General features: G+C 45.2%; 1 protein-coding gene across 2 annotated transcripts; it reads left to right on the forward strand.

Annotated features, from left to right (window-relative positions):
* The first annotated feature begins 9,152 nt into the window (after positions 1 to 9,152).
* IVNS1ABP (influenza virus NS1A binding protein) lies at positions 9,153 to 27,418 on the forward strand. 2 transcript variants are annotated; one of them, XM_068416839.1, is made up of 15 exons: positions 9,153 to 9,370; positions 15,751 to 15,998; positions 17,320 to 17,446; positions 17,778 to 17,947; positions 18,033 to 18,108; positions 18,429 to 18,602; positions 18,991 to 19,116; positions 20,497 to 20,604; positions 22,751 to 22,877; positions 23,424 to 23,648; positions 23,801 to 23,922; positions 24,106 to 24,232; positions 24,320 to 24,451; positions 25,330 to 25,503; positions 25,977 to 27,418. In XM_068416839.1, exons 3-15 carry the CDS (start codon positions 17,336 to 17,338, stop codon positions 26,228 to 26,230), a joined length of 1,926 nt encoding a protein of 641 aa, XP_068272940.1. In that variant the 5' UTR covers positions 9,153 to 9,370; positions 15,751 to 15,998; positions 17,320 to 17,335; the 3' UTR covers positions 26,231 to 27,418. The 2 variants fall into 2 exon arrangements, with proteins under 2 accessions (XP_068272940.1, XP_068272941.1); XM_068416840.1 differs by lacking the exon at positions 9,153 to 9,370 and adding an exon at positions 15,073 to 15,345.
* The last annotated feature ends 2 nt before the right edge of the window (positions 27,419 to 27,420 follow it).

Genomic DNA, 27,420 nt, shown 5'->3' on the forward strand with positions numbered 1-27,420 from the left:
ACGGTTGGACTCAATGATCCCAGAGGGCTCTTCCAACCTGGTTGATTCTGTGATTCTGTGATAACATTGATGAAATAAAAGAGGATCTATGTATATGAGTTATTTTTTCAGACACTGTCAAGCTGCAGCATAATACAGAGTGAGAACACAGTTATAATAAATTTCTGTGTTCTTTGGAATAAATTATGAGTTTCTAAGATTAATTCATTGCTCTTGATCATGAAACGTCTTTGGCTTGTTCCTGTACACGTGTGAAAAACAAACCTTAAAGGAGGCTTTCTCATTAACCTTCCTGCTAGCATGGATATACAACGGGAAAAGTTTTCCTTTCACAGGACATAAAGGTTTTTCTACATTTTTCTTCTTCTTTTTTTTAAATTAAGTTAGTCATAGCATTATTGTGGCTAAAACATATAAGCAGAGTTAAAGTGACTTCAGAAATAAAGCTACCCTTCTGCTTGTGCAGAGATAACAAATGCATAGTCCAACTCTTAAATCAATTTTGTTCTCATTAGTTTTAGATGTTAGCATTGATTAAAAAAAATAAAATTGAAGGGAGCTGGGTTCTCCTGTAAAAGCTGAAAAAAGAGCTTTGCTTGAAAAAAATAAGCACCGAAGCAGGAGCTTTGGACCTACTCGTACAAATCTTTGGTCATTGCCTGAAACATTTTCTGAGCTCGCGATAGAGCAGGATGTGGAATTCTCTTTTATTTTCCCAGAAAAGCAGCTAAATCACTACCTGATCACTCCTGCACTCACAGCCTTTATTTTATTTTAAAAGCTAACCTGTCTCGGGGATGGAGATGACAGATAGCGCATCCCTCACGGCCACAGGAATGAAAACGGTCTGTCTTGGAGCGCAGACACGACCTCCCAATCTGCTAGGATGGCGCTGTGCCTGCCACCGATGTTGTATTCTAGTGTTTCTAATTACAGCCACCACTTAACGACCAGATTAGGGATGTAAAAGTCTGCAGAACCGTAAGTGACACACCACTGGCAAGAAGCAGCCTTTTCCAGTCGCGGTGGCATGACAGGAGTCAATGATCCTTTGGCACAAGAGGCAGCCGCTGGGACTTAACACTTCTCCCTTCCTTTCTCTTGGTGACCCCACACTAATAAAGCTTTTCTTTGGGTTACAAGCAGTTAAGTGCTTGTTCGTTTGCTTCCTTGCTTGTTTTCCAGAGATTTCCAAGTGCTACCAATCTTAATATTTTAAGAAACATTCCTGAAATTGAAGATTTCTAAATTATTTTTCTTTACATTTTAATTTTTCATTAGGACCATGAGTGAAAGGAATGATGTAGTTTCAGGGAGGGAAAAAAAAAAGACTGGGAGCTACCAGACTGCAGCAGAGCCAACAAACATATTTTGTGAATGCAACACCGAGGACAAACAGTACAAAGCTCTGACTCGCATGCACAGTCAGAAGCTGGCAGAAAGCTTAAGGGTCATGAAGGCAAACAATTCAAGAGCAAACTGTTTTACAGCCTTTTATTGTAACACTCTGAACAGGATGTTTCAGCCAAAGAAAGTATTGTCCTTATGGAAGCAAGAAAGACATATAGGTGTATGGAACAAGTCAGCGTTTTTATAAAGGACAAGTAGGATATATTTGCAAATATCACCACCCAGCAACCATAACTTAATGTAGCTGGGAAGCATGGGAGAGTTCATGGGAGAGAATGGATCTGCTGACAGTTGCCTGGTGAGAATTGTCTTCAAAGAGTTATAAAAACTATAATTTTTCCAAAATTGTAGCTATTTTCTGTATGCGATATATATTTGCTGCTGGGAGCTCCCATGATTCTTCATCCTAAAAGCTGTGGTTTTGAGATCACAGCACTGATCCTTCAAGGACAGGTAGTCAGAAGAAGGGTTTTTTAAGACATTAACTAGCAGCTCTGTCAGAATCCTCTGTACGTCTCCTATGGACTTAATCCAATGGAATTAATTTAAAAGATTGCTGTTTGCTTAATGGAAATGAGACAAGACATAATTTATAACCTTGGTGTGGAAGAGAGTCTCTGGTTTTCCATCCAACACAAAACTATTTGAAAACAAGGAAGGTCACCGTGGTGGAGGAATGGTGTCTCCTGAAACGAAGAAGGAAAGTTGTTTACATCATTTAAGAAAGATGAACAGAGACTTGACAGAGAATCTGCCTTTAAAATTTAAGGCCACAGCTATTAAAACTGTGGCTTTTAATACTCTTTCATACTGCATCTCAATTTCCTACAATCTTTGCTCCTAAGTAAAGAATTCATCCAAGACGATCATCACTTTCCCTAAGAACAGGGAAAGGGATTTGCCAGAATTTACAGGGAAGAGTCCAACGCCGATCATTAATTCCAGCACAGCCTCTACACCCCAAACACCGTTAAAATGTCACTGCTCAGGACTCTGAGAGCCGAGGCACCAACAAAACACGTTCTACACAAGGATTTCTGCAATTATAATGAATTATCAAAAAAACCTCCCCGAATGCAACAAGGAAAAGTTACAGAATGAGTAGATTTGTATATGTGACAATTATGGAGAACACGAGTGACCTTCAATTGCAATACGTATTTATATATAATTTAAATATATGCATAGCAAATGATGTTTCTCTAAATTGTATTCGGTTTCAGAAAACATTTTGTTCATTCATAAAAATGATTTTCTTTTTAAAACAAAACCATGGATCCTTGAGCACTGTTACAGGGTAGGACAGTTGTCAAACCAGGAGATCCAAGACCCTAATGATCACCACTGCTCTGGTGGTTGTGTGTGCTAACTAGTTGTTCTGGCTCAGCTCCCAGTAACTCAATCGTCTGGTATCAACTCAGTCCTACTGGTCCCTTCCAATAAAACATTCTTCTTCAGAAATCAGTTAAGATTTAGCACAAGTTTCCTTGGGAAGGATTGCACTGTATCTAGCAAATTGAAATAAAGTTATTTGCATATTATGGAAGTCTTGTCCATCATCATAGGAAATATAGTCCCATCTCAGCTGGAACAGTGGTGTTTTAATGATGCAAACTAATTTCATGTTGATCACAGCAAGCAGCAGAGGAAAAAACCTTGTTTTTTCAGTGGGAGGTGAGTTTGGGTGATCAGAACGCAACTGGCCCAAAGGAGATACTGTCTGAGCTCCCAGCCTAGCCACGGTTCACAAGATCCCAAACGTGTTCCCCTGTCACAGGGATCTATGTGAAAAGAACTGGAAACACCCCTCTGCTAACTCTGTGCTGTCAGGAAGATGCTGCGCTTGCTCTTTGACGTCACTAGCAGGGGCTGATAATGAAAATTAATGGTGATTCATAAAGACTTCTCCTTTCCTAAGAACACTGGAACAGCAGCTTGCGTAATCCTGAGATTTGCTTAATTAAGGAACATCCCAGCACAGTTTTATTTGATCATAGCTCCTGTCTCTTGTCTTCGTCTCCCTCTCCCTCCCAGCTTTACCACAAGTGCCTTTGATTAGCACAGCCCTAATAAGAAGCTTCATTCACTGAGGCGTGGCTGGTGATTTAAAAATCGAAAGGCGGAGGGAGCGGAAGTATCTGAGAGAGAGGTGAGAAGTTGGAATGGTCCTGTTTGCTGCTGGCAAAATGATAAGTTGAAGAGAGGGCCCAGCTGCAGCATGGGTGCTGCACCATCGTATATGTCTCCAGAGATGGAAGGATTTGTGTAGGTGAGGAATATACTTACGGCTTAATGCCGTTGCTCGCTTCTGGTGAGACAAGACCATTATTTTAGGCATTTTGAAGTGTTTTCTGCTTGAAACCTCAGAATCATCCAGCTTCAGTGTTTTGAAACATGCTCCTCCACTGAGATTCTGGAAGAAATGTTAGAAATATGGGTAAATATTATCATGTATGTCATACACATTTGAGATGCTGAAGCTGTATCTAACATAATCTCCTATAGGTTTTCTGGTTTCTGACCAAGGCGGCCTCCGAATCAGGAGAAAGCACGCAGGGAAATAGCATGGGGAAGCGTATCGCTGCCTTCCAGGTGACCTTGGTGTTTTAAATCAGGAAGCAAGCGAGGAACCTCAGACTTTATCCAGCTCCATGTTTTATTTATGATGATATTGCAGCAGCTCTCAGGGCCCCCGCCATGAATCAGAAACCCATTACGCTATCTAGCATGCAAACACCGACAGACAGGACTTCAAACATCCTTCATTTATCAGCAGGGATGTTTTAAAACTACTTTGCCTAGCAAGACAGGATTTATCGTGAAAAGTGGGGGGGATATTTCTCATCCAGATGGGAAAACGCCTTTCCCACAATGATTCAGGGGGGCCGGAGTCAGAGGCGGGGAGCGAGGCCTGGCCCCTCACGCACACAGGACAGGCGCTGGGGAGAGTTCCAGCATTAAATATGGTTATTTTGTGGTAAAGTGGGTGCCTGTCTGCATGCAGATACAACACCCTGAACTACAGAGCCGAGGGAGAAAAGGCAACACCAGGAGTGGCGGCGGCGGCAGCGGCTGAGGTTGGTGAGATTGGGCCGTGGCGGGCGGGCGGTTTCCGTGCGGTTTCCGTGCTCGGGAGGGCCCAGAGCAGCAGCCCGAGACCCCCCTGGACCTGGAAGTTCCCGGCAACGAATCAGGAGAGGAGGGGGTGTAGCACCACCCCCTGTGATCGGGTGATAAAGAGCCTCTGGGTGGGAGAGGGGAGAGGGGGAGTCAGCAGTGACTGGGTGTGTCACAGTCGGGGGAGGGCACAGCCCCAGGGGCGTGGCAGTTTGCGCAGCAGTTCTCGCAGGCAGGGCGGCGAGCAGGGTAGGCGGCAGGCAGGTATGGTTTCTACTCGGCGGGGCCCTAAGTCCCTTGCGGGTGCCAGAAAAGACATGGCAACCCAAACGGACCTGCCGCGGAAGCATGCGGAGGTGCAGGTGGCAGGCTGCAGGGAGTGCCAGAGCCTGGCCCTGGCACTCGAGGGTAACGGAGACCTCACCTGTGTGAGGTGCGAACAGGTCGATGACCTGATCTCCTTGGTGGCCCAGCTCAAGGAGGAGGTGGAAAGGTTAAGGAGTGCAAGAGCATCCCAGGAAGAGGATGGTGGGCAGTGCTGTTCCCTGCCTGTCCTGGGGAAAATGGACGGGCCTAAAGCTCCCTGGGTAGTGGAGGATCCTCTTCCTCCTCCACAAGGAGCAGGAGGAGACCTAGGGGTTGGGGGGGGAATGGAGGCAGGTCCCTGCTCAGGGTGGCAGGCACATCCCATCCCGACCTTCCTCCCCTCCCCACGTCCCCCTGCAGAATAGGTATGAGGCGCTGGAGCCTGAGCGTCTTCCTGAGTGTCAGGAAGATACAAATCTAGGTGAAAGACCCTCTATGGGGCTACGTAAACAGAAGCAGCCGAGTAAGAGGGTTGCAACCAGCTCCAAAAAGGAGAAAAGAAAAGTAATTGTTATAGGTGACTCCCTGCTAAGGGGAACGGAGAGCCCCATATGCAGGCCAGACCCGACTCACAGGGAAGTCTGCTGCCTCCCAGGGGCACGGGTAAGGGATGTTGCCAGGAGGATTCCTCAACTGGTGAGGCCCTCTGACTACTACGCACTATTAGTATTCCAGGTGGGTAGGGATGAGATTGAAGAGAGAAGTCCCAGGGCAATCAATAGGGACTTCAGGGCCCTGGGGCGTTTGGTAAAGGGGGTAGGTGGGCAGGTGATATACTCTTCAATTCCTTTGGTATTTGGTGAAAACAGGGAGAAGACTATGAAAGTACAACAGATTAATATGTGGCTAAGAGACTGGTGCCGGAGGTGGGATTTTGGGTTTGTTGACCACGGGGCGGCTTTTATGGCACCGGGCCTGCTTATGCCGGATGGGGAACAGCTGAATCAGAAGGGGAAAAGGGTTATGGCCCAGAAGTTGGCAGGGCTGATCAAGAGGTCTTTAAACTAGGTTCGATGGGGGAGGGGGATAAGACCAGGGCAGCCACAAATGAACCCAGGGGGGGACAGGCCTGCGTCGGGGGCAAGGCCGCTAGCCCAGCTGAAGTGCGTTTACACCAATGCACACAGTATGGGCAACAAACAGGAAGAGCTAGAGGCCACTGTACAGCAGGAAGGTTATGATGTGGTTGCCATCACAGAAACGTGGTGGGATGACTCTCATGACTGGAGTGCAGCTATGGATGGCTATAAGCTCTTTAAGAGGGACAGGCAAAGCAGGAGAGGCGGTGGGGTAGCGCTATATGTTAGGGAGTGCTTGGACTGTGTTGAGGATGACAAGGTTGAATGTTTATGGGTGAAGATCAGGGGGAAGGTCGGCAGGGCGGACATTACGGTGGGAGTCTGTTATAGACCACCCAACTAGGATGAGCAGGCGGATGAGGCGTTTTACAAGCGGCTGTCAGAAGCCGCCCGGTCGCCGGCCCTTGTACTCGTGGGCGACTTCAACTTGCCGGATGTCTGCTGGAAATACAACATGGCAGAGAGGAAGCAATCTAGGAGGTTCCTCGAATGTGTGGAGGACAACTTCCTCATGCAAGTGGTAAATGAGCCCACTAGAGGAGGGGCCCTGCTTGACCTGTTGTTTGTGAACAGAGAAGGACTAGTGGGAGATGTGAGGGTCGGTGGCCGTCTTGGGAGTAGCGGCCACGAAATGTTAGAGTTTTCAATAGTGGGGGAAGTAAAGAGGGGCAAGAGTAGAACTCCTGCCTTAGATTTCCGGCGGGCTGACTTTAGCCTGTTTAAGAGGCTGGTGGACCGAGTCCCTTGGGAATCGGTCCTGGAGGGCAAAGGAGTCCAGGAAGGCTGGACATGCTTCAAAAGGGAATTGTTAAATATTCAGGAGCAGGCTGTCCCAGTCTGTAGGAAGGCAAGCCATTGGGGAAAAAGACCGGCCTGGTTAAACAGAGAACTTAGACTAGAACTTAAGGAAAAAAAGAGAGCCTACTTGCTCTGGAAGAAGAGTCGGGTAACTTGGGAGGTCTATAGGGACGTGGCCAGGTCGTGTAGGGAGAAGATTAGAAGGGCTAAAGCTCAATTAGAGCTCGATTTGGCTGCTACAGTCAAAGACAACAAATAAAGCTTTTACAAATACATCAACAGCAAAAGGAGGGTCAAGGAGAGCCTCTACCACTTGCTGAATGAGGAGGGTAGTGTAGTGTCAGGGGATGAGGAAAAGGCAGAGGTGCTCAATGCCTTCTTTGCCTCGGTCTTTAATGTCAGGACCGGTTGTCCTCAGGAGACTCGGCCCCCAGAGCCTGAAGTTAGGGACGGGGGGCTGTGTGAACCTCCCAGGATCCAGGAGGAGATGGTTAGTGACCTGCTGTGCCAGTTGGACACCCACAAGGCTATGGGCCCGGATGGGATTCACCCTAGAGTAATGAAGGAACTGGCAAATGAACTTGCCAAACCACTCTCGATTATCTACCGGCAGTCCTGGTTAACTGGAGAAGTTCCAGCTGACTGGAAATTAGCAAACGTAACGCCCATCTACAAGAAGGGTCGGAAGGATGATCCAGGGAACTATAGGCCTGTCAGCCTGACCTCGGTGCCAGGCAAGGTGATGGAACAGATCATCCTGAGTGCCATTACACGGCACATGCAGGACAATGGGGGCATCGGGGCCAGACAACATGGATTCATGAAAGGCAGGTCCTGCTCGACCAACCTGGTCTCCTTCTATGATAAAGTGACCCGCTTAGTAGATGAGGGCAGGGCTGTGGATGTAGTCTATCTAGACTTCAGTAAGGCATTCGACACTGTCTCCCACAGCATCCTCCTGGACAAACTGGCTGCCCGGGGCTTGGATGGGTAGACTCTTAAATGGGTTAAAAACTGGCTGGATGGCCGAGCCCAGAGAGTGGTGGGGAATGGGGCAAAGTCCAGCTGGCGGCCGGTCACTAGCAGTGTTCCCCAGGGCTCAGTTCTGGGGCCGGTGCTGTTCAATATCTTTGTAGATGATCTAGACATAGGGATTGAGTGCACCCTCAGCAAATTTGCAGATGACACCAAGCTGGGTGGGAGTGTCGATCTGCTGGAGGGTAGGAAGGCACTTCAGAGGGATTTGGGCAGGTTAGATAGATGGGCCGAGACCAACGGCATGAGGTTCAACAAGAACAAGTGCCGGGTCTTACAATTCGGCCACAACAACCCCATGCAGCGCTACAGGCTGGGGATAGAGTGGTTAGAAAGCGGCCCGGCAGAAAGAGACCTGGGGGTGCTGATCGACAGCTGGCTAAACATGAGCCAGCGGTGTGCCCAGGTGGCCAAGAAGGCCAATGGCATCCTGGCCTCTATTAGGAATAGTGTAGCCAGCCGGTCTAGGGAAGTGATCGTCCCTCTGTATTCGGTGCTGGTGAGGCCGCACCTTGAAACCTGTGTCCAGTTCTGGGCCCTGCACTTCAAGAAAGATGTTGAGGTGTTGGAGCGAGTCCAGAGGAGGGCGACCAAGGTGGTGAAGGGTCTGGAGGGTCTGACCTATGAGGAACGGCTGAGGGAGCTGGGGGTGTTTAGCCTGGAGAAGAGGAGGCTCAGAGGTGACCTTAGTGCAGTCTACAACTACCTGAAGGGAGGTTGTAGTGGAGTGGGAGTGGGCCTCTTCTCGCAGGCAACTAGCGATAGGACAAGAGGACACAGCCTCAAGCTTCACCAGGGGAGGTTCAGGTTGGACATTAGGAAGCATTTCTTCTCAGCAAGGGTCATTAGCCATTGGAAGGGGCTGCCCAGGGAGGTGGTGGAGTCCCCATCTCTGGAGGGGTTTAAGAAAAGCCTGGCCATGGCACTTAGTGCCCTGGTCTAGTTGCCATGGTGGTGTCAGGGCAACGGTTGGACTCGATGATCCCTGAGGGCTCTTCCAACCTGGTTGATTCTGTGTGATTCTGTGTGAGTTAAAAATAAAATCACGGAACCAGGTGGGCTTGTGGCGGGGAGCTACAAGGAGCCGACGCGCTGGCGGTTACTCGTACAGACAACCGCTCCGCTCCCCTCACCGCCGCGGGCCCGCGCGCTCCTCCCGCCCCGCGGCCGCCGCTAACGGTTGCAACGGCCAACCGCCGCCCCCTCAGGCGGGAGGGCCCCTCCCACCACCCTCCGCGAGCGCCGCGGCCGGACTTGTTTCTAGGCGGAGCGATGTCTCCGCCTCCCGCCCAGCCCCGCCCCGCCCCGCCCATCCCCGCCCCGCCCCGCGGAGGCGGAGGGTTACGGGACGCAGTGCTGCGGCCGCGCAGCCGGTGCGGTGACACTGCAACTGCCGCCGCGCCGTGCCCGCGCCCCCGCTCCTCCCTCGGCAGCGCCTCGCCTCGCTCTGCCTGCGCCCTCCGCTCCCTCTTCCCGGCGGGCTGGGTCTGCGTCTCCGCGTCAGCTGCCCCCTCAGCCTGGAGGCTCCCAATATGAACAGCATCGTCTGCGCTGAGAGGGACCAGGTACGGCGGAGGGGGCGCGGAGGGGGGGCGGCGGGCCCCAGCGGGACGGCCCGCGCCGGCTGTGAGGGGAAGGGCGGCGGCAGGGAGCGGGGGAGGCAGCAGCGATCGAGCGGCCGGTAGGGGCCGGGCACCGCGCCGGCCCCGCCGCTCTTTGTTCGCCGCTCGGCGCTGGCGGCGGCCCGGGGCTGCGGGCGGGGCGGGCCCCGCGGTGCCGGCCCGCTCCCTCCCCGTGCCCTCGGCGGGAGGAACAGGAGCCCCTCGGGCCCCGCGGCTTTTTGTTGCGTATTTGAGGGCGTTCGCGAAGTCGCCGCGCTCGCCGAGGCGGAGTTGTGTGAGGGGCCGGACGGCCTGAGGCTGGTTCCCCCATGCCCCCGCATGGGCCTCAGCGGCTGGTGGGAGCGTGGGGTAGCCCCAGGCCCAGAAGACCAGGTGTTCCCCTCACGGGTGGGACTTGTTCCAAGGTCAGGCGTTGCTACGCGTAGTGGCAGCTTGCTTAAACCTTGTGTAGTGAGCAGGGGAGAAAGGGGATCGCAGCAATGCCGGGCTTTGGGTGAAGCAAGTAGCCGTTGCGGGCTGAAGAGCACCGGCAGCCCGCTGACAGCACATGGCGTGACCCTCCCTGTCATCTACCCCAGTTCTGGGAAGTAGGAGATAATACAGTGAAAACAGCGGCTGTCACTTCGCATTAGTGCTTCTGGAGAAAGGGGATGAGTACGAATGACCAGAGGTTTTCTTGGCGGGGGAAGCACAGTATTTTCTCCCTTCACGCACAAATTACTAGCAGCTTTTTAGTAATTTTTCAGAGGTGCTTCAAGGTAGAAAATACCTTTGCGTTGGCCGCTTCGCTGTTCCTTCACCCAGGATTCCCATCGATGTAAAAAGTGACTTGGTTCCAGTATCACGCAGGGTGGAAAAACGTTGGCAAAGTGAGAGGCGAGGTGTCCAAGTTATTTACGAAGAAGGACAGCAAGACTGAGCAGTGATGGAGTAGGGGAAATCCAGTATTCCTTATTTGTCGTGGTTTGTGAAGGGGAGGATTTTTTTTTGTTTCCAGTGATGGGTGTGTAGACATCGCATATATTCTCTTCTGTCAGGGATCTAGAAAATAAGAAACCGAGCAGGATGTGGTGCTTTGATGGTGAGATTGGTTTTAATTTTAGAAAGCGGATTTTGTAGCCACAAGCCTGGAGCACAGGATGGAACAGCCAGGGAATACTTTCCAGTTAGGAAATGGTACTTCAGCTACTGTAAATAGCTCTAATTTTATTTTCCTCAGTTTGAACTCAAGGAGCAAGAGATGGTAAGAAAGGCAAAACCTGCCCAGAATGAGGGGTGGGAGACAAGGATGATGCGCAGACAAAAATCCCCACCAGTTTGTTGGTTGTGCGACGAATGTTTGGAGAACTGTGGGAAGTGTGTCTTAGAAAAATGAAACCCATATGGGGGGGGTGGGAAGGAAAGAGCTCAGATTCTGTGAGACAGAAGGTAGAAAAAGAGGTGTAGAGACTATGGCAACAAGAAAAAAAAGTATAATGTGGAAAAGGAGAAGAGGAAACGCAGAACCAGTGTGGGAAGGGGACGTAGTGACCGGTGCTAAGACTCAGTATCAAAAGCGTGGGGGGGGTGGCGCTGGGAGCGAGTACTAAAGGGGCAGCTGGTGTGGTGTAGCTGAAAGAGCAGTAACATTCAAGCATAAAACCTGCTTCTCCTAAATGTTTTAAGTCTACATACATAAATGTGTGTTTGAAAGAGTGCTCTAGGCTTGCTCGCTAGAGAGGACAGTCCAAGTATTACATCTGCTTGGACTGCGTGTAAAAGAGTTGGGAAAATGTTCCTTCCCCTTCAGTTCTTAACCAGTGGTAGCAAATACTCTCTCCCTCTCTCCTCACTGTTGGGGTGGGAGCACGACTGAGACTGATCTGCAGTGAAACAGAACAGTTCTGTTTACGAGTCGTAGTTATCAGTGAGACTAAGTCTTTGGTGGAAAACAACTGAAAAGTGAATATGCAAAACAAAATTGATATGAATTCTGTGAGTCTTGTTTTAAAGCAGTGGTGTGAAGAAGTCAAGCCTGTTTGGTGGTTGATACGTGGCTTGGTCCATGATGTTTTGCCTAAATGCAAACTCCACCATGAAAAGATCATGTGTTTTTACCATAAATAAATGCTAATGTATGAAAGCAAATTTTTGGGGACGTCTGGTTTTATCTTCTGATACAGGCAATGGGCTGTGAGTATCATAGATGTGACCTACATTTCTTCTGAACTGGGCTGTGAAAAGCCAGAAAGCCCACAGCAACTAAAAAGCAGCAACTGTGGTGTTAAATTCCATTTTTTTTTCCAGTGGAACAACAAATGCCAATCAAGTATCTGTCATTGTATCAACAAGTATCGACTTTTAATCAAAAGATTAAAAAATATCTCCCCCTAAGTTAGTGTTTTACTTGTGAGCTGAAGAGGTAGTACCTTAAGCTGATTAAAAAAAGAAGTTTGTGCAAAATTGGCACAAAGCAAGGGCTTTGTTTACTTTTTTTAAATGAAATACTGCACATGGGAAGTACCAACGGACTCTACTAAAGATGAGAGCTCTCAGGTGGGAGGAAAAACAAACACTACCTGTGGTATTAGGTCATGGGCAAGGTGACTTTTGCCTCAGTATGTGGCTCTGGGCCCTGTCTTCTTGGTACCTCACCTGAGACCACAGCTTGTACCTCTGCTGGAAGTGGCTCTGCAGTCAAGAGTCCACGATAACAAGTTTTTAGATCTCAGAAATTCAACAGTAATCATCAGGCAGCAGGTTTTTTAAATGTTGGGGCGTTTTCTGCGGCGAACAACTGTTCAAAAGAAATTGGGATGAACAGATCCTAAATTCTAAACACAGTTAACAATTTGAAGTGTATTAATTATGACATTTATTTGCTCTTGTAACTGAGCTAATCATATTGCAGTAGTATTTGCATGATACATATAAGAGGATAGTGTAGTGAAGGATGAGAAGACTTAGTATTGTTGTTATTTAGGGGAGTTTTTAAATGCACATACAGTGAAATGGGAAGCTGAGTTTAAAAGGGGGAAATTTCTCTTCTTGAAGTCAGTTACATGCAGCAAATTTATCTCTTGAGTGTATTATGAGCCATGAATCTTTCGTGGTCCAGTGGTATGTATATGTAGCAAATTAAAACCTCAATCTGTGCATACCAGTAAGTGTTTAGGAAACACAATTATTAGAACACAGATATGTTTAAATCGAGCGACTGGGCAGACGTTTGAGTACTGGCATTCCTCTATTTGGGTACAGCCGTATCATCCCAACGCAGCACGTGAATGCTTGATGGCTTCTGGCCTGTCATGTTTGAATAATTGCATTTTGGTGGAGCTTGAGAAGTAATCATTTCAGAGGCATCAGACTTCGTACTTTACCTGGCTGACAGTGATCTGTGAACATCACACGTGGTTTAAAAAATTTAAAATCCTGGCAAATTACCAAGAAAAAGCCACTGACAGCTCTTGATGTGGTGAGCTAGAAGGGAGTATAAGCAAGAGGGGAGGGGGAAGGTGAGGACAAAGTTATTTAGATGCTTAAAATAATTTGAGAAAGAAATCTGTTTACCTGTTTATAACCTTTAAAGCAGAAAATCCAGCGTTCTTGGCTTTTCTTTGAATTTTGGATGAATGTTTGGCTTTTGTTCCAGCAGTAGCATAGCAAACCGAAAAGAAGGCAGAAAGTAATGAGTGTGCTTGTGCTATTTAATGCCTTTTTGAGGGGTAATATCAGCCAGGGTTCACACACAAGGTGTTGAAACTTTGTGGCAATACTTAAGGCGTTCAAATTCCTAGATATTCAGATTGGACAATACTATCAGATGCATAAATGCAGAGCGTGTGGTTTTGACCTCATGCACAAAAGAGGACTTTAAAAGACAAGTCTTCCATTTCAATCCAGAATTATTTTAAATGTCCTTTATAGGTCTTGAAGGTCGTAAGCAAGTACATCAGGCAAAGGTGAAACACTGCAGTTGGAATAAAGTTCTTCCGTTACAGCAGAACGTGTCAAAACATGCCCAGAGATGTAAACTGAACGAGGATGATTCTGGAATTTAGTTGAAATTGTTTGAATAGTTGTTGTGTAACTTGAAATCTCCCCAAAGCCTCAATACTGGTAATTAACAGCAATCTTGATGAATATTGAATGGGGGAATGCATAACGTGATGCCCGAGCAGACCAGTAGCCCGTTTGTCTGAACTGTGGTAGCAATACACATTTAATTTGCTTTGGTAATTACAGCCCTGAGTTAACAACAGAACTTCTTTGAGAGATCGGGCAGTCGAGGAAAAAGCTGGTTTCAAACCAGTGTGAGCAAGGTGGATAAGGTGATGTGCTCAGAATCAAGCAAGTGGGGACAGGGGTGGTCCAAGCCTTTGCACCAACATGGTCTGACGCTGTACCGACCACCCAGTGTAGCTCCCCCCTGGGACTCGGAGCTTGTCTCCCTTGACTGTCCGTTTTAGGTGCTGCTGTAGTTTGCTTTTGGCTAGGTAAGTCTAGCTGTCGTGTCTGGATTAATTCCTACAGCAGAAACGGAAGGTTTAAAATCTGAAATGATAAAGTCAGAGGGCTCTTGGTGGTATTCTCTTGTACGTTTGTGGATAGTCTTGGTGAAGCATAATATATTCTTCCAACTTTCTAAGTTAATTCATTGCAACACTTGTGTTACTACCTCTGCATCTCTGAACAACACAGTGTTTCAGTTGAGGTGAATCTTTGGGGAAAATGTGGGCATCAGACTGTTTGCTTATGTTTTTGAGAAGTAAAATGTTTTGATTGCTTTAGAAATGGGAAAGGTTATGCCAGTTGTACCAACAAGAGAAGTGTTGACTTCCAAGGGCTTAGTTAAATAATATTTGGTAAAGAGATCTTGGTTTCAGTTTCAGAACTTGCTTGTAGGATTATAAAAAGAACATACATTACATCTATGGAGTTTTTTTTCCTAGCAAAGTATGACATTAGAGCGTGTTGTAGAAAGTTATAGTCATTGGGGTGCTGTTCCCATAGTCCTCCCTGCGTGAGGGGGTACCGTGTTACAGACAGACTCTGGAGCAGTTGTTTCCTTCTTTACATCACAGAATCAACCAGGTGTTCATGTCTGTTGTAGCAGCCAGACTTAACTCACATTAATTCTTTCTACCTGGTTATGTGCTGGCTGAAGCGTTCTGTCTGCAGGGTTGCGAGAAGCTGTGAAGGATGGCAGCAGGTTTCCTGTGGAGCTGGTACGTTGTGGGATGATGCCCTTGCTGCTCCTGAGAATTGGCCTAGCGCTTGAGCTGCTGCGCTGCTTAGAGACCAAGGGAGGTGCAGCTCCTGCCAAAACCATCCCGTGCGTGAGCGTGGGCCGGGCAGTCGGGCTGTGAGACTCCTCTTGCCTACAACATAGGTGACACTTAAATTTTGACGAGGAGAAACAAGCTGCACCTATTTCTAGGAAACCTGATTCCCAGTGTGGCATTTAATCTGTAGATACAAATATAGTTTTGGAACTGGAGCGGGGAACTCAAGTGGATGAAGCGATCGATGTTTTCCTGAGGTGGCAGCAGGGTAATGGAAAGTTCCAGAGTGGGTGTTAGTGGCCTGTTCCCTCCCCGCTGCTGCTCCTCCTCCTCTGCTCTCCTCCCCGAAAAAGCCCAGCATAAACAGCCTGCCCTCATGCAGAATCCCAGCAGAGCTACCCCAGCCTGCACTACCAGTGCAGAACTTGACCAGAACTTAACAGATTCTGTTTGCAGGGTAGCAAAGAGACTTTTTATCTAAGAAAGTTTTCATCAAAATAGCAATTTCTGACTTTATATAATTATTTTTGGAAGTATCAGAGACTGGAGACATGCCCAGTCATTTCAGACGTGTCCTTAATCCATCTTCAGTCCATTTTAGGCATTCAGTAGAAGAAGGATATAAGTAGATGAGTACAGGAAAAGCAAAAGGTAGGAGGCATGTGGATGGGTTTCTTTTTTAAAATTTAGTCATTTTTGTTGTGTTACTTAAGAGTTACCTACTTATGTAAGCAGGCAACAATGATCTAGATATAGGAAGTGCTGAAGGTTAGGGTTGGTAAGGAATTGTCTAAAAATGGGATTCAGCTGTTCTAACCTTTTCTCTGAGCACTGATTTAGCCACTTTCTTGTCTCTGTGGGTATAAGAATCGATGTGGTGACCTCTCGTTAGGCATGAGAATGGATTGGTGTCGAAAGGGAAGTTTTCAGGCTGTCTTGTGAAGAACAACTTGTTTGGGTCAGGAACTGATACTGTAGGGCACTATTAGAGCTTCATCTGAAATACATAACAGCACTATCTATTGTCCTTACTCGATGATGTCTCCTTTATTGCAGATTATGATGCATGATTATCACGGAAGAAATTCATGTCTATAGCTCTTAAGGACTTGATTACATCATCTTCAAGCCTGATAGTTTTGGAATCCATATTGCAGCTGCGAAGACCCGTCTGCTTTTGCATTTCAACAAACATCTTCCCTACCAGAAGATATTGAAATTGAAGTGCTCCGTTTTAACACAGTGATACTATTGGATTATTTTAAGATCTCCCAGTTAAAAATTTACGGTAATATATTTGCCCGGTAAGTTGATACTGTTAGCTGCATATACAATATTTCAGACTTTTGCTGAAATTCTGTGACTTTAAAACCTTGCTGTCCTTTTTTTTTTTTAATAAAACACAACAAATGAAAGTGTATACAAATGGATAATAATCTTTATAAGGAAGATTATTGTTGCCAGTTTAGGGTCAAATGCTTTCGGTAGTAAGTGAATTTAAAAGGATTAACACTAGAATGATTTTGTGTGGGGCTTGCTATTTTTATTACTGATTTTTTAACTATCCACTTTTTCTGTTTTGGGGGTTTTCTTGTTTAGTCTGATCTGCAGAATCTTCAACTTCAGATGGAAATAGAAATTGTGGCTGGTAACATTACTAGCATCCCACATATTCTTTAAAATTGTTGAGGAAAGTATACTTTCATCTATGTTAGCAGCTCAAAATTAAAAATTTGATTTTTTTTCTTTTAATTATTATTTCAAATTCATTAGGTCACCTCAGGATCAGATTTTAATGTTCTTCATTAGCTCCCTATTTGTAAAGTGGACTTTTCCTAAAAGTGCTTATCTAAAAACCCAATTAAATGACCTTTAAAATCGCCTCCAAATTCAGAAGTTAGTTTCCTGAAGTTATTTTTCCAGTCTTGGTCCAATTTACCTGAGGTGATATGTTTGTATATAGGCAAGATCTTCAGGGGAAGTTGTTTTAGCTTTGTGATGACTTAAAATACATGGTAGTTGTTCAGAATATAGTTAATTCTGTCTATTTGGTGCTAATGTTCTTTCATGACTTCCAGCTACTCTGAAATATTTAATTAAGTCATAAAATTAAACAAAAAATTATTTCTATAGCTATTCCTCTACTTCACTCGTTACTTTAAATTCTCAGTTCTTATTTTTCACTGTAGCTGATTTTTGGGTCTGTACAAAAGATGAAGTATGCCAGGTTTCATGCAGTGAACAGAAAACAGGGATGAATCTACCAAATCCGATCTTTATAGAAGGGAATAAAGATTTTTGTGAAATCCAGTGGTTTCCAACTTGCTCCCACGGAGCTAGCACAGGTTCTGCGTGTAGTTGTGAAGTTGGTACCCACTGAAGTGATGTGGACAAGTTAAAAGTTGTGGCCTCACGCTCTGAAAATCATTAATCCAGTCAATCCAAAGGACTGTTGGCAACATGTACTCATCAGCAGTAGTACTCTTCTAGGCTTTTTTCTTGAGATGGATTTTTATTTTAAATTCAAATTTAATTTGAATGTTTGTTTGCAAACAATGTGTTAATAGTACTTCTATACTGGAGCAAAATGCTGGTAGCTGTAAACTTTATACATTCTGTTTTCAGCCAGCCCAATACCAAAATGATTCCTAATGGATATTTGATGTTTGAAGATGAAAACTTCATCGAGTCATCTGTTGCCAAACTAAATGCCTTACGTAAAAGCGGTCAGTTCTGCGATGTCCGTCTCCAGGTAACTTTTTCTGTCCAAGTACCATGGTTGAATGTGGTGGGTTTTTGTTACACCGTGTAACGCTGTGTGCCTCACTGATGGTGAGCCATGACATTTTAGAGTTTGATTTATCTGAAAAAATGCATACATAAAAAAATAACAATCTGATATACTTTGAGAAGTGACGCTAACTTTTTTCAGCTGACATAAATTGGAGACTGTATTGATATGAAAAATTGATTTGAACTGTGACATTCACTTGGGTAGGACTTTATACTGTTATAATACAAATGTAGTTTAAAAAAAAAATTCTTACCAGCATGTGGGTTTCTTATTTGTGCTTTAAATAAAGGTATGTGGACATGAGATGTTGGCGCACCGAGCCGTGCTAGCTTGCTGCAGTCCCTACCTGTTTGAAATCTTCAATAGTGATAGTGATTCTCATGGAATTTCCCACGTTAAATTCGATGATCTCAATCCAGAAGCTGTTGAAGTTCTGCTGAATTATGCCTATACTGCTCAGTAAGTAGTTTTGACAGAAACTAGAGAGAGTAGATTTTCATTTTAAAAAATCAAAATAATGAAGATAAATTTCTTTCTTTAATAGGTTAAAAGCTGATAAAGAACTGGTGAAAGATGTATACTCTGCAGCAAAGAAGTTGAAGATGGAAAGAGTTAAGCAGGTACAGTTCTTGGATCTTCCAGACATCCGTTCTGCTTTCTCAGGCTGCTTTTTGGTGTTAGTGAGACAAAAAATGATTATTCTGTAGAAAAAGTGCTCATCAGATAAGCTTCTTTAGATGTTCATTAGCGTTGTGTTGATTGACATCATTATCTATCGCTTCCACTTGCGTTATCTTTGTGCTGAAGGATTCTCTGAAGTTAAGTTTTGTATTTGTCCACTCGTGTAAGCAAAACGGCTTCTGAATGTTGGGATGGATAATGTAAACATATTAAAATCTTGTCTACTCGAAACTAAGCTGCAGCCTTTTTTTCTTCAAAGGTTTGTGGTGACTATTTGCTGTCCAAGATGGATATTCAGAGCTGCATCTCTTACCGAAACTTTGCAAGCTGTATGGGAGACTCGCGTTTGTTGAACAAGATCGATGGCTACATTCAGGAACATCTTTTACAGATTTCAGAACAGGAAGAATTTCTCAAACTTCCACGGTTAAAGGTTAGCTTCAGTTTGTAGTCTTCCTTCTGGTATGGGATTGCCAAAAAGCAACCCAAGGAGCAACTAGTGTGGCTTCCTTTTGGGGAGTGAGAAAACTTGGTGTACTGACTTTTACCAACAACATGAAAATTCTGGATGTGTGTAAAATTAATACTACTGTGAACCTTAACTGTAGAGGGTACATACTATCATCCTTTCTAAGCGTGAAAGATGACTGCAGTTGGACTTAAATGTGCTTCCTAGTTTCAGTGGCACAGGCTGAAAGCTCCTCGTAGGTGGTGTTTTCTAGCTCTGCGGTAGAGTAATGCTTGCTACACAAAGTACAGTATGTGACAAATGCAAGGGTAATACCTATAGAGTAAATCATCCTTTCGTCTTCTAATTCAAGCTTGAAGTAATGCTGGAAGACAATGTTGGCCTCCCCAGCAATGGCAAACTGTACACAAAGGTAATCAACTGGGTACAGCGCAGCATCTGGGAGAACGGAGGCAGCCTGGAAGATCTGATGGAAGAGGTTAGTCTTTAAGAAAATGGGATTAAACACCTTCTTTAAAAAAAGAAGAAGTCAATATGAAGGATGATCCCTTTTTCTTTTATTTTTTTTTTCCACTTTTTTAACTATGACCCTAAAGAATTTAAATTTTACTGTAGGTACCCCTAAGCTGAGAAACTGGGGGGGTGTTCAGGTGAGCTGAATGAACTGTTCAGTCTGGTCTTCCGCTTTCCTTTTTTGCTCCCTATGTGCTGTATAGTAACCTCAAAGTGGCGTGTATCTTGCTTTAGAATTGGGGAGGTGGTACTGAAACTTGCCGTAGGTTCTTGATGTTTTCCTCTGCAGGTTTTACTTGTAAATGTGAAGTAGGTAAAAGCTTCTAATGGTTGTTCCTCCCCGTTGATTTATCTCCCCATAGGTTTATTAACAAAACTAGGATACCAAGGCTGAAGAACCAAGAAGAAACCTCAAGTGTATTGACACGTACAGAAGCAGCAGTCCTGCCCCAGTTCTCCTAAGAAAATCCGCTGTGGGCAGAGAACGATGATGATGATTTAATGGTGTTTACTTACTCCTTTACAGGATGCATTCTTTTAAAAGTTGTGTGTTATTAAATGGCTTTCCTCATGAATACTAATACTAGATGTAGCCTGGGCAGTGTTTAATGGAAAAAACTAGTGGGAAGTCTAAATTTTGGATTGGCTGGAGAAAATGGACTTTACAAAAACCCATGGAAGATCAAAATTTTCCCAGTTTGTTGTTGCCAGCATGATAGATCTTCGGCAAGACTTGTACAGGCAAAAGTACATGTTGATACTGTCGTGTATTCTGACGTGTATGTTTCCTTTTGCAATACCTCGTTTTAAAAGCTTTGATCATGTTGAAATTCGGATGCGTTTCACTGAAACAGTTGCATCTGATGTTTAGTTGTGGACAGCAGTTTCCTCCAGAAGTTAAATCTGTGTTGTCTTCCCTCATCCCCGTACCTTTCTCTCAGAGTCCACTGTTGGCTTCTCTTTACCTTTTTTTGATCGAGATAAATATGTGTATTTTTCAAAGCAGAAAACTTGTTTGCGGGGATAAGGAAAATGCTTGCATGAGATTGTGAATTTGTGTAATTCTGCAAATTAATGTGCCTTTTGCTTGTCGAATGTTTCTGTGCTGGAAAACCAGTAGAAGTCCTTGGAAAATGAAGATTTCTCTCAAGCCGAGAAAGTAAGGAGCCTTCATCCCGTGTTCGAAGATTGCCACCATGACATCTGCTTCCTTTTAGTTTTGTCATTCTGCTAGATTGAGATGAGATGACGAGAAATATGCTGGCGACTGCCTTTTGTAACCTGCCTGTCGCTGAGTAGCAATGGAGACAGTAGCCACATGGGTATTCTGTTGTTGTTTTTGCAGGTTCAAACGCTGTACTACTCAGCTGATCACAAGCTGCTTGATGGAAATCTGCTAGATGGACAGGCTGAGGTGTATGGCAGTGATGATGACCACATTCAGTTTGTGCAGGTACAAATTGCAGACAGTCTGAGGTAACCCCACATAGACTAGAGCAGTTTACAGCACACCTGAAGTCTTGGGTGCCGTAGCAGAGAAAGCAGCGGTAGCTTTAACAGAGAAATACATGACCAGAAAGTGTCTTTCTCAAAACTGCTGGAGGCGACGATTTAGCCTCTGCTTCTGTTTTTTTGGCAGACTGACTAAGCCTTTACACAACGGAGTGCTTTAGGTTTGACTTCAAAATAAATCTTAGGCTGTTAGAAGAAAGAAGAGGTAGAAAAGCAGTCAGCTGGAGCAAGTCAGCTGTGCTTTGTAGAGATACTCTACAAAGTAGAGAGTATCTAAAGAATCATGGACTGCTTGGCTTGCGGTGGAGAATGGCTTATGCATCTGTTAATTTGGCACAGAAAAAGATTCCAGGCATGAGTTCTAATCCTTCAGCTGCCAGCGTCCATTTCTTTTGTTCAGCTGCACTGGTAGAGTGCAAGAGAGATTTTAAAAAAGCAGCAGTAGGTAACTTCTGACCTAGAGGTAGCTGATGCTTTGACCATGTACAGATCAGTCTTGTGCTTTTTGAGATTATTTTTTTATATATATTTATTTTTTTAGTTCTAGCCAGGTATAATAATTCTAAACTCCTGAAAAACATGCAGCTCTGCACAGTGAGGGCTGTTTAAGAAACAATAAGTAAGGGCTAAGAGATGAAAATTATCAATTGGTTTATACAAATTAAGGCTGTTTAAATTCACTGAGTTAGAAGCAAATATATTGTAATATTTTAACTCCTATGTGCTGATACAAACATATACTACTAGAAATTTTTAGCTACTGTTTATGTAAAACACTCTCCATCCCAGAACATGGATTTTAGAAGTGAAAAGAGAGGAAAATAAAAAGGCAGCTAATTTTCCAGTTTCTTAATTGTTTTTAGTAAGCCTTCACAGACTCCACCACCTTTGGATACTGCTCCTTGCAACACTTAGAAGCTGAGAGGTGAACATTCAAAAAATGCATTTTTAGAAATAAGGCCAAGAGTTCTCAAGATTTTCTGGTTTTAAATCCTTTCTGATAATAAGAATTGCTGACTTTAGAAATTCTAAACAGTTGAGAGAATGAACACCAGAAACCCATAGATGATAGTCCTGGAAAAACTGTAACTTAAATTTCTGAATTACAAAAGTTTGTAATTTCTGTGGCTGTCGAGGTAATTTAAGGATAAGAGAATGAGCTCTTAATTGGATGAAGGTTCAGAAGTAACAAAAATGCTATCCACAAATGAATTGGATTTCCTGGTGAGCTGGGTATAGCAATGAAACTCCTCTGTGTAAGGTTAACTAGGAGTTGGGTGATGGATTTCTGAAGCCTTATGACAGTTTGCGTAGAGATCGGCCTCCAGGGAACCGTGCAAGCGTTGCAGACTTGGTGCTGTGGTCGTAAACTTTGCTGCTGAACAGGAGAGACAGAATGTTAATTGTTTGTGATTGGTTCTTAGCGGTTCAGAAGCAGCCTCAACAACCCAACCAACTGCACAGTGTAGTCTGAAATGTGAAATTTCAGGTTTTTCTTAATTGAACAAAATAATGTAAGCTACAGTGTAAATTTAATTGAAGAAAGGAATCTCCTGTTAGTGGGAAGTGTCAAGGGAGTAAAATCCAAGAAACAGCTAATCTGAGCACAGAGGGGAACTGAAGCGAAATTAATTTGTCTTCAGGGAATGAGGAGAATAGTTAATTCACTTCCAAACAGCATTATATAATTAACTCCAGTTGCAGAAGCAGAGCTTGTGAGTGAGGCTTCTGGTTTGTAGATCAGTTCTCTCCAAATGGATGGAGGTTTTTCTGTCGATTTGAAAATCTTGCTAGTAACCCTTACTCTCTTCTAGGAATTTGAACTGGTTTCTAGTCAGGCACCAGCAGTATAAAGGTGCAGTCAGAGGATGAAATGAGCACCAAGATCAGGTGGAGGGTGGTTTTTGGCCACTGTTGCTGCGTAGGCGAGATGTTCTGGTGAAAATTTAGGTGTGCTATAAATGACGCTCTGCGGAGGTGGTAGCTGGAGCGTTCTCTTGAATAGTTATGTGTTAGCTCAGAGCAGTGAAGGTAGAAGGAGGTGTAGTCTCTGGCTAGGTTTCTGTAGCTGCCTTTTGGTTTTGCAGAAGAGGCCACCACGTGAGAATGATCACAAGCAGATTAGTAGCAGCTCCTCTGGAAGTGTTTCTCCAAATGCTACTGTTCAGAGTCCTAAACACGAGTGGAAAATCATTGCTTCAGAGAAAACTTCAAGTGAGTAACTGGGGCAGGGTTTGTCTAAAAGATGCCTCTGGTGTTGTGTGCCTACCACCTCCCACTCCCTAGGGATTGCCTTCAACATCAGAAATGCAGAAGTGCTTTTTCTTACCAATGATACAAATCAAGTAACGTGCCTGGTAATTTGTGGGACGTTTCTAACATAACTGGGGCCAAACTGGAATCGCTTACATCTTGATCCCTTACGGACAGGGCCATCCCAGATCCCATGGTGTGTGTAATTTACCCAGGAGGTCCTGAGGAGACAGGCAGTCTCTGACCAATTAACAGAGCTATTTGCTGTGTGTGTGCGAGGAGGCTGTCTCCTAGCACGTCTTTAGATTGCTGTCTTACAGCCTTTGAGTACTAATTAATCATTTAAGACTCGTATTTTTCAGTAACTAGGCTAACGCTTGGAACCAGTAACCAGAAAAAATAAGAGTTTTCACACTTCTAAGGGGAGAAGCATGATCAGAAGACCCCAGTTGGCATTCACCTAAAATTGTATTATACTGATGGTCTCTTCTTTTCTCCTGACCACAGGTAACACCTACCTGTGTCTTGCCGTTCTGGATGGTGTGCTGTGCGTGATATTCCTGCACGGCCGTAACAGCCCTCAGAGCTCTCCCACCAGCACGCCACGACTGCTGAAGAGTCTGAGCTTCGAGCTTCAACCAAACGATATCATCGAGAAGCCCATGTCTCCAATGCAGTATGCTCGGTCTGGGCTGGGCACGGCTGAGCTTAACGGCAAGCTCATCGCTGCAGGTAAAAGAAATAGTAATAATTGTGTAAATAACTTGCTCGTTTGGGGGTGAGGAGGGGGACGGTGGCTTCTGAACTCTGTATGCTCTGTTAGAGTCAGTGTTCAACGTCAAAGCAGTTGGTCTTTGTGCTACCCTCTAACCTTTTGCTTCTAGGTGGATATAACAGAGAAGAGTGTTTGCGCACAGTGGAATGCTACGATCCGCAGAAGGACACCTGGACCTTCATTGCACCCATGAGAACGCCGAGAGCTCGGTTCCAGATGGCAGTTTTAATGGTGGGTGGTGGGTGGAGATCAGGTGGAACGTGACATTATGTAAATGTAGGTGGGAGAAACAGGGTAAACTTTATAAAATGGTAACAGAAATTGCTTAATTGTAGTTACACCATTACTGAAGTGCTAATAACTTGAGTTGTTGTGAACTTATACGTGAAGCAGGTATTTATTCCTTCTGTTTAGGGGCAGCTCTATGTTGTGGGTGGGTCGAATGGTCACTCAGATGACTTGAGCTGCGGAGAAATGTATGAACCAGACATAGATGACTGGACTCCTGTTCCAGAACTGAGAACCAACCGCTGCAATGCAGGTAACACATCTGCAGTTGATCGACTGTTGTTTTTATTTAAATGTATTCATTTATTAGCTTGCTTATTATTCTTTCCTGTATCAATAGGAGTATGTGCCCTGAACGGAAAACTGTACATTGTTGGTGGCTCAGATCCTTATGGCCAAAAGGGCCTTAAGAACTGTGATGTGTTTGATCCCGTAACAAAATCCTGGACAAGCTGTGCTCCCCTTAATATCCGTAAGTTTGCTGTGTGGTTTGGGAGGGAGGGGAAACAGGTGATTGCAGAACTGCAGGTTTAAAACTAAACCAAACAAAAAAACCACCTGTTTAAATGTCAGCTGCTGTGGCATAATGTTAGGGCACGACTTCTGTGCTGGGCTGAGCCAGCAGTGTGCCCAGGTGGCCAAGAAGGCCAATGGCATCCTGGCCTCTCTTAGGAATAGTGTAGCCAGCCGGTGTGGGGAAGGGATCGTCCCTCTGTACTCGGCACTGGTGAGGCCGCACTTGAATCCTGTGTCCAGTTCTGGGCCCTGCACTTCAAGAGAGATGTTGAGGTGTTGGAGCGAGTCCAGAGGAGGGCGACCAAGCTGGGGAAGGGTCTGGAGGGTCTGACCTACGAGGAACGGCTGAGGGAGCTGGGGGTGTTTAGCCTGGAGAAGAGGAGGCTCAGAGGTGACCTTATTGCAGTCTACAACTACCTGAAGGGAGGTTGTAGTGAAGTGGGAGTCGGCCTCTTCTCCCAGGCAACTAGCGACAGGACAAGAGGACACAGCCTCAAGCTTCACCAGGGGAGGTTCAGGTTGGACATTAGGAAGAATTTCTTCTCAGCCAGGGTCTTTAGCCATTGGAAGGGGCTGCCCAGGGAGGTGGTGGAGTCACCATCTCTGGAGGGGTTTAAGAAAAGACTGGACATGGCACTTAGTGCCCTGGTCTAGTTGCCATGGTGGTGTCAGGGCAATGGTTGGACTCGATGATCCCTGAGGGCTCTTCCAACCCGATTGATTCTGTGAAGACTAAGCATGTTTATTTGCATGGAGATGGCCAGACCATGGCACCTTGGCCACAGGGAAGTGTAGGCAGGGGTGACTGATCTCTTTCCTGGTGTTTGATTGCAGGGAGACATCAGTCTGCAGTGTGTGAGCTGGGTGGATATTTGTACATCATCGGAGGAGCAGAGTCGTGGAACTGCCTGAGCAGCGTGGAGCGCTACAATCCGGAGAACAACACTTGGACCCTGATTGCTCCCATGAACGTGGCTCGGCGGGGAGCTGGAGTGGCTGTTCGTGACGGTAGGCTTACACAACCCCTTGGGCTTGAGGAGTTTTTCATGTTAAACTACGATGCAAGTAGAATGCAAAGCTGTATTCCTTCTCAGGGAGGAAACAATACACCAAAAACCTGGCTGGGCCTCCAATTTTAGTTAAAAACTGTAACCAGAGAAACAAAAACACTTTGTTTTATTTTGGGGCATTCCCCCCACACCCCTTTCTTTTGTCAAAACATCACCATGCAGCTTCAACAACTGCATCTGTCTGAATTTGGACTTTGCACTTACCCTGAGATAACTTCTGATCACCTGTAACACTCCAGAGACCCAAAGCAGGTCAATACCGTAACTTCAGCCCGTGAATAAGGCAAAGGTTTCTCACAGCAAACCTCAAGTTCCTTCATTCTGGCTTGGTTTGTCTCCCCGAAAGGAGGCTGTGTGGTGACACAGGTGGTGTGACCACCGTGAAACGTTGGCTTTGTCTCCTTTTGCTAGGAAAACTCTTCGTTGGCGGAGGCTTCGACGGCTCTCACGCCGTGAGCTGCGTGGAGATGTACGACCCTGCGAAGAACGAGTGGAAGATGATGGGGAGCATGACTACTCCGAGGAGCAACGCCGGCATCACGACGGTGGCAAACACTATTTATGCAGTTGGGGGATTCGATGGCAACGAATTCTTGAACACAGTTGAAGTCTACAACCCAGAGTCAAACGAGTGGAGCCCCTACACCAAAATTTACAAGTTCTAAGTGAATTAAATTCCCTTTTCAAACTAACAGGCTTAGTGATGTAACTGTGTTTTAGTAGAGGTACACATGTGAATAGGGTAGGGGAGGGCATAGATGTTGCCAACAGCAACACAGAGCTTTTGCATATTGCATATTAATGTGCTGTACATACTTGTTTTGGAAAGAATATCAAGATGAAGGGTTTTTTTGTGTATTTTAGAACTTTGTTTTAGGGTTTGTTTCTTTTTTTTGTTTTTTTTTTTTTAAGTTTTTTGAAGATAATGCAAGAGAAACTAGCCTGGGCATATCATTTCAGGAGCTTCCCCCGGTGTTTGTTTTGTCACTTTGCCCATTAAACGACTTTTTCCTGTAGGATGTGTTCCTAGGGCAGGGAGTGTAAGGTTTACGGGGGATCTTTTTATTTTTTTTTCGTCAGGCCTTGTTTTCCTTCAGTAACTGGAACAATCTGTAACAAGAAGCCTTATTTAAATAGATAGAATGGCTATTTTTTTTATTAAACTAAGCTGACATGCCTGCCACTACCTTCTCTTTTACGATTGCCTTTTTTATAGCAGTTTTTATATGCTCAGCAGCGTGTTTTACCTGTTGACATGAAAATGGCAGATCCATGGTTATTGAAGCAGAGAACCTCGGAGTTCATCGAGCTGAGGGGGAGAACTGATTTACCACTGGACGTGAGCTGCTGCCTCTGCTCCAGCAGCGTAACTGGGTATGCGACACGGGGGTTAGAGCTGAATGGAGTTTCTGAACATAACATAGCTGTGACTCGAGGGTGGGGAAGTTATTTTGGCTCCCAATATTTTGACAAAAGCGCAGCGGGTGCTTTGTGTAGGGCAGTTTTGTTACTGGGGGTGAGCTAACCTGCGTGAAACAAAACCGTCAGCGGGGGGGTTTTCTCCTGGTTTTAAACTCTTGCCACCTGCTCAGTAACTGTCTTGAGTTTATTGTTCTAATATTACAAAGCTGAAAGTGTGATTGATAGAACACGAATAACTTGGTTTCGTACGTGCTCATAGTACTATGTTGTAGTTCACTTTCTCTATTCCTACGGATAAAACGTCAGGTGGGATGACTTGGTGTCTAATGTGTAGTGCTGCACATCTAACTCCTGGTGCCAAAACTAGCACTGACTGCTTGCTGCTGATGCGAACACATTAAAGGTACCTGTTGGGAAACCCTTGCACCACAGG

This window comes from Nyctibius grandis, chromosome 21 (genome assembly GCF_013368605.1).
Source record: "Nyctibius grandis isolate bNycGra1 chromosome 21, bNycGra1.pri, whole genome shotgun sequence".
NCBI classification, from domain to species: Eukaryota; Metazoa; Chordata; class Aves; order Nyctibiiformes; family Nyctibiidae; genus Nyctibius; species Nyctibius grandis.

What these genes read in the sequence shown, in the direction of transcription:
- IVNS1ABP (XM_068416839.1), top strand. Translation starts at nt 17,336, where the DNA reads ATGATTCCTAATGGATATTTGATGTTTGAAGATGAAAACTTCATCGAG. An exon ending in TCTGCGATGTCCGTCTCCAG is followed by an intron (nt 17,447 to 17,777) that starts GTAACTTTTTCT and finishes CTTTAAATAAAG; the next exon opens with GTATGTGGACATGAGATGTT. An exon ending in TGGAGTGGCTGTTCGTGACG is followed by an intron (nt 25,504 to 25,976) that starts GTAGGCTTACAC and finishes TCCTTTTGCTAG; the next exon opens with GAAAACTCTTCGTTGGCGGA.